Source organism: Lathyrus oleraceus, chromosome 5, assembly GCF_024323335.1.
Source record: "Lathyrus oleraceus cultivar Zhongwan6 chromosome 5, CAAS_Psat_ZW6_1.0, whole genome shotgun sequence".
Taxonomy (NCBI): Eukaryota; Viridiplantae; Streptophyta; class Magnoliopsida; order Fabales; family Fabaceae; genus Lathyrus; species Lathyrus oleraceus.
In genome coordinates this window covers 402,500,702-402,507,519 of record NC_066583.1, presented here as the reverse complement: position 1 = coordinate 402,507,519, position 6,818 = coordinate 402,500,702, and the positions used below count along the sequence as shown (strand labels likewise).

Genomic DNA, 6,818 nt, shown 5'->3' with positions numbered 1-6,818 from the left:
AAAGGACGAATTTTTGAAGCAGCCTAAAACATCAGATCTCCCTCAAACATTTTTTATAGCAGTACTCACAGAGAAGAAAAAAAGGGGAAGGATTCGAAATCGCACAAAAGTGAAGCTTACCCGAAATTAGCTTTGAAGCAAAAAATTTATTTGGTATCCATCTCTGAATCTCTCTTTCCTTTCATTTTCATTGTGATGCTTGTGAACTGAGTGTTTGACTTATTAAGTGTTGATTTTCGAAAGTAATAGTTTTGATGAATCCTCTTATGAAACCGGCACAAAGTTTTTTTTTCTCTCAACTTGAATGTGTGTATTTCTTCATGACTTTCGAACATATGATGGTGTACCAGTGAATCAATCTTTGATTTCAGCCATGAATGTAGGTTGAGGTTTCGTTTCCGTTCTTTTGATTTTGGTTAGAGGGGATCGTTTGGTTTTTTTTTTGTTGAAATTGATTATAAAGGGGTGATTTTATTTCAATTTGTGTTGGAGCTGTTTAAAAGGGATTTGTTCTATTTCATTTGATTCTATTCATTTTTGTGAGGACTTGAATTTGTTTCAACATCGTGAGATGGAGATGGAAGAAAGGGTGGTGTTTGGTTTCAGAGAGAGAAACGGGATCTATTAGTTGCTTTTTTTTTTCATTTAATTTATTTCCCTTTCCAACGTTTTAATTAAAAGTGAATAATGATTACTGAAAGAAGAAAAGTCAAGGGACAACAATATCAAAGGGTCTAGGGTTTTTCTATTATTTTGCTTTTTCCATTTCGTGGGCCTTTCCCTGACCCGAGCCCAATCCGCCTCAATTTAGGCTATTACCTTGTGCCTACCCATGCTATTCACCCCCATTTGTTCTTTGAAACCCCATACCCGTTTCTTATTTTTGTTTATTTAATTTTTGTTAAAACATTGAAAATAGATTAGATTTTTTATTGTTATTAAAAAATAAAAATTAATTTTTAGTTTTAATTTTTTTTTTGAAAATTAGTTTATTTTAATATTTTTTATTACTATTTGGATAATACATGTAATTGTGATTTCTAATTTAATTTTATTATTCATCCTACGTTTTAATTAATTTATCAATTTATCTATCTTTTGTTGCAAATTAAATAAATAATTATATTGATATGTGATCAAATAAATAGAATAAGGAAGTCTTGATCCAATACAAAGTACTTTTCAAATCCGATTAAACAGTTTCTTATCCCAATTCAAACGTCTTATCATTTAAACTAAAATATAAATAAAAAATAACTTTTAAAAAAGAAATACGAAAGAAGAGGACCATTGGAATCTAGCATTCCGGTGGGAATCCTCGAATGATCTGTCACAAACCTCACGTTTTGGATTAACCGTTCATTCTTTTCTTAAAACATTATAATCAACTTTTTCAATAAAATTAAAATTTTGAGTTTCATTTTCTTAAAACACCAAGTAAGATGAATATGAGTAGAAACTTAGACTTTTTTTCTTTATATCTATTTTAATTTTATTTAATTATTTTTTATAGATGTTTAGAAGTTCTCTTTTGTTATTTCTTTTAAAACAAAAATAAATAAATAAATACATAGAAATCATAATAATAGAATCACAAAAATAGTTTTCCATATATTTTCTTGTATTTTAGATTATCTTATACAAATTTTAAAAATAAGTTAATTCAGTTATTCTTCATTATTATTATTAGATTATGTCATAAAAAGAAAAATAAAAATTAAGTTTAACATTTATTTTCTTTTATTATTAGATCATGTCATAAAATATTCCAAAAAAGAGTTTACCATTTATTTTCTTTTAATTTTGGATTATATCATAAAAAATCATAAAAATTAAGTTTACCAATTATTTTATTTTAATTTTAGGTTATGTCATTAAAATATTCCAAAAAAAGAGTTTACCATTTATTTTCTTTTAATTTTAGATTATATCATAAAAAATCATAAAAATCGAGTTTACCATTTATTTTCTTTTAATTTTAGATTATGTCATAAAACATTTTCGAAAAAAATAAGTTTCCCATTTTATTTTATTATAATTTTAGGTTATGTCATAAAAAAATTCCAAAAAAAAAGAGTTTACCATTTATTTTATTTTAATTTTAGATTATGTCATTTAAAATTCCAAAAAAATAAGTTTACCATTTATTTTATTTTAGTTTTAGATCATATTATAAAAATCATTAAAAAATTAATTTAGTTATTTTCATTATTCTTTTTAGATTGTATTATAAGAATATTTAAAAAAAGATAATTTTGTTACTTTCATTATTATTTTTAGATTGTGTTATAAGAATATTTAAAGAGTTAATTTAATTATATTTATTATTATTTTTAGATTATGTTTGAAAAAATAAAATAAAAATTATGTTTAATTTATTTTCTTTTGTTATTATTTTAGTTAGATTTTAAAAAGAACAAAGAAAAGTATTTAATTGTTTTATTATCTGACCTTTTAAATGCATATGACTAATATTTAGTTGGTCTTATTTTCTCACTTTAATTTACTAGACATAAAAAAATATATAATTGTATTTTTCTCCAACTTTATTTCTTGCTATTTTCTCTAAATGTTTGAATAACTATAGAATTATTATTTTCAAATAATATCATTTTATTTGTAGTTTTATTTATTATTGTTAAAATATTATGAATAAATAATTAAATAAATATCTAGTAATGATGTCGAGTAATTAATAGAATAAAATATTTATGACTAATTTCTTAAACTTTGGTCATACCCCAAGTTGTACCTTTTAATCTAATTAATTTGTTTCTTATCCCGATTCAAAAGCTTTATTATTTAAGTTAAAATATTAAAACTTTTTTTTCAAATAACTCGAAAGAAGAGGACCATTGGAATCTAGCATTCCGGCGGGAACCCTCGAATGATCGGTCCTAAGCCTCGCATTTTGGGTTAACCGTTCATTCTTTTCTTTCGTTCATAAAACACTTTAATTAACTTGGACAAAATAAGGGTCGTTGGAATCAAGCATTCTGGGGCAACTCTTTGAACAATTGATTCTTATCAAATGTTCATTGTCCATCAAACAATTTTCTCAATTAATTCGAATGAAAAAGGAGCGTTCGAAACTAGCATTCCAATGGAACCCCGAATGATTGATCCCGAGGCTTATGTCTCGTTCTCATCAATTGTCCGACATTCACCTATAAAAAATATCCAACCAATTAAACTATTTTTTCGTCGTCGTGCGATCTCAAAACCTTTTCATAAATGAAAGACATCTTGTCTTAAGATGATTCAAAGCAATGCTTCGTCCATAATTGTTGAGTTGAGATAAATGATATTTTTCTGAATGTTGATTTGTAAATCCATTCAATGTGTGGTATACGTCCACTCCACATCTATTTTGGGTAAAATAATGTTTTTCATCAATTAATGCAATATAGATTTCGCTAAAATCGACTAACAAACAAACATTTTCTATCCAGAACTACGTAAGCCTTGAATTCTCTATTGCACCCGGAGATACGTAGGAGCAGGATTGTGAAATCTTATCAGGCCCATTAATAAAAAATTTAGGATTAGTTCCTTTCTGCCCCCTAATAATAAAAACCTTTTTAGGTCCTCTATCATTAATTCAAAAACATTTTTGTTCTCTCTTTTTCTATCCCAAATAAGTAGAAGATCATAAACTAACACAAACTAACATTCAAATGGAAACTAACTAAATGGTTCCCGTTGAGTACAACGGACGTGACGGGTGCTAATACCTTCCCCTTGCGTAATCGACTCCCGAACCCTGATATTGGTTACGATGACCATATCTTATCCTTTCTTTTAGGGGTTTTATCGATATTTTCCCTTTCCCTCTTTGGGAATAAATAAAGTTCGGTGGCGACTCTGTTCAGTCCATCATTGCGAGCGTGCGATTACGCTCCGCAAGGTCGTGTTATCATTTTTTGAGGTGCGACAGATGACGACTCTGCTGGGGACAAAAACATCTCCTAAGCGAGTCAACCCTAGTTTAGTTAGGTTTTCGTATGTGTGTTAGCTTTGTTTTATTCTTCTTTGTTGTATGTTTCCTTTATATATGCTTTATCGCATTTTTATATTCGTATATATATTCCTATATGGGCTTTGGGATTTTGATATCATGAATAAAGCTCTACACCCAAGCTTTGGAAAAAGAAGAGAGAACAGATAAGTTAGAATTGGAAGTTGTGTAGTGTTAGTCCCCAAGGGCCACTCTTTGCGTGTCTAGCATGAAGACTCCCCTAAAGTAGACATGTTTGTAGATCTCGTTATAAGACAGCGAGCTTGTCGCATGACGTTGATTCATGAAGGGTGCATGACTCTAGGAGCCCCTCTTAGAACTAGTTTCTGCTTTGGTGGTTGCGTAATGTTGGACTCCAATGGCCTCTCCTTATTGCACTCAACATGAAAGCCCCGCTCAGAACTCTTCACTCTTGGCATAAAGCGGCTAGCCTGTTGCATGATGTTGATACGATTATGGTCCATGACTCTGGGAACCTTATCAAAAATGTAGAAATTATCCTGTGAGTGGGTTTATGGGTAACCAACTTAGAACTATCTATTAAGAAGCATGCCAAATAGGGTGTTTTGAGTTACCTTATGATTATCCCAAAACCAAATACCATGCATTCATGATCATCTGCATAACATCATGACACTCATACAAATTTTATTTTCAGGGAATTTTTGAACATGCAGTTGCTAGCATAAAAAGTTTGTAATAGGTTCAGAAAGAAGGAAAGCATTACCATTAAAAGCCAAAAGGCCAGATATTGCCAACATATCAAGACTTTTGAATAAACTTCCCGCATGCTTCAGAGTTACTTTGCAAGGAAAGTTTGACTAGATTTTGGATCTCCTCTCAGTAGATATTCAAACACCAGCCATCACCTCTTTGGCTCAGTTATATGATCCTCCGCTTCGAAGTTTCTTATTCCAAGACTTTCAGTTGACTCCAACCTTGGAGGAATTTGTCCGACTCTTGGGATTTTCTATGAAAGGAAAGACACCGTATAATAGGATTGGTCAGGTAGCTGAGGTAGAGAAGCTAGCCCTTACACTTCCCATCCCCATATCTGATGCATTGGCTAATTGGAAGAAAAGGGAGAATCTCTTTGGTTTTTGGAGGGCTTACCTAGAAGAAGAAGAAGCGGAAAGGCTGTTTGTGATACATCATTGGGATGCATTGGCAAATATATTAGCTCTTCTCATATATGGGCTATTATTGTTCCCAACCCATGAAGGTTTTATAGATTCAGTTGCCATAAGTGTCTTTTGGGCCGTTTGGAAGGATAAACAAAGTTTGGTTCCTCCACTATTAGCTGGAACTTTTCGTAATTTGAATACTCTACATCAAAAGAAGAATGGAATGTTGATATGTTGCCTTCCATTGCTCTATAATTGGCTTATCTCATATGTGTTCAAGCCTAATGCTCACATCAGTGAAATGTCCAATGGGGATTGGGCAAGAACTCTGGTGTCTTTGTCTAGTAAGGATATCATTTGGTACCGACACAAGCTGAACATTAAAGAAATCATTGTTAGTTATGGTAGTTTCCCAAATGTACCACTAATAGGATCTAAAGGTTGCATTAGCTACAACCCCATGTTAGCTCTGCGACAATTTGGATACCCTATGTGTGGGAAGCCCGATGATAAAGAGTTAGAAGAGATGGTTTTGAAAGATATGGGAACCAATGATCCAGTTCTACTCCATAAGATCATCCGATCTTGGGAAAAGGTGCATACCAAAGGAAAATAATTAGCAAATAAGAATGGTGTAGCAAGGGTTCCTTATTAGCAATGGGTCTCGAAGAGGATCAAAGTGGTGAAACTCCCTTTTCCTTTAGAGATTCCTCTAAAGTCTACTTCACTAGAACCAATCTCTGTTTCTCTTGAAAAGGTGGAAAAACTTCGAGCCATGGTGGCTAGACTTGGAAAGGAGAATTGGGATCTTCAATCTGAACTCTATAAAGAAACTGGAGAAAATATGATTCTCAATAGGAAGAGTAACCAAAGGAAGGAACTTTTGAAGGAGAGTCGTAAGAAGAATAGAATTGAGAAAGATCTCAAGGAAAGAGTCTTGGAGTGCTTAGATCAGGCTGATAGTGGATTAGGTTCACTCCATGATCAGTTAGCTAAGGCCAAAAGAGAGGGACAAAAGTGGAAGCGCTTGTGGGACCTAGCCACTAAGCAAAAGAAGGAGGTAAGGGAGGAGCTTGAAGCCCAAATCCAAGAACTGAAGGAGCAACTTCGAAGCTCCAAAGCTGAAGTGGTGCGTGAAAACCTCCTTAAGGAACGAGCCCAGAGAGCCTCTCAAATATGTTCTAAAGCCTGGAAAGAGAAGTGTGATGAGCTAAATACCAACAAGGAGCTAGCTAGTTATTGGAAGGAACAATATGAGTCTCTGAAGAGCCAAAGCATGGGTTGGCTAAATCGTAGGAAGCATTTGAATGAGATATTAGATGAGTATGAATGCACAATCAACCTTCTACATCCAAGTGTTGTTGCATACCATACGAAGTTGGCTACCTCATAGAGTTTTGTAATGGTGTGACCATAGACTTACCATGGAAATTAGAAAATTCTCTAAAGGACATGGATGAAAACAACACTCATCCTTCGGCTCGTGACCTTTTTTTTCTTTGCAAAAGGATGATGCAAAATTTCAAAGAAGAATTGAAGGCCCACAAAGAGAGAGTTGCTAAGAAGACTCTTTAAGTTGTTTGCTTTGTGCCATTTCCAATTTTTGTATTTGGCTTAATATTTTGTACCCACTTTGATTGTATACTTCGTACTTTTTGGCTTCATTGAATGAATGG

The 6,818-nt window shown here is 32.3% G+C and overlaps 1 protein-coding gene across 1 annotated transcript; it reads left to right on the top strand.

The window, feature by feature from the left end:
* Positions 1-4,990: 4,990 nt before the first annotated feature.
* LOC127081040 (uncharacterized) lies at positions 4,991-6,535 on the top strand. The gene is made up of 2 exons (XM_051021331.1): positions 4,991-5,737; positions 5,900-6,535. Exons 1-2 carry the CDS (start codon positions 4,991-4,993, stop codon positions 6,533-6,535), a joined length of 1,383 nt encoding a protein of 460 aa, XP_050877288.1.
* The last annotated feature ends 283 nt before the right edge of the window (positions 6,536-6,818 follow it).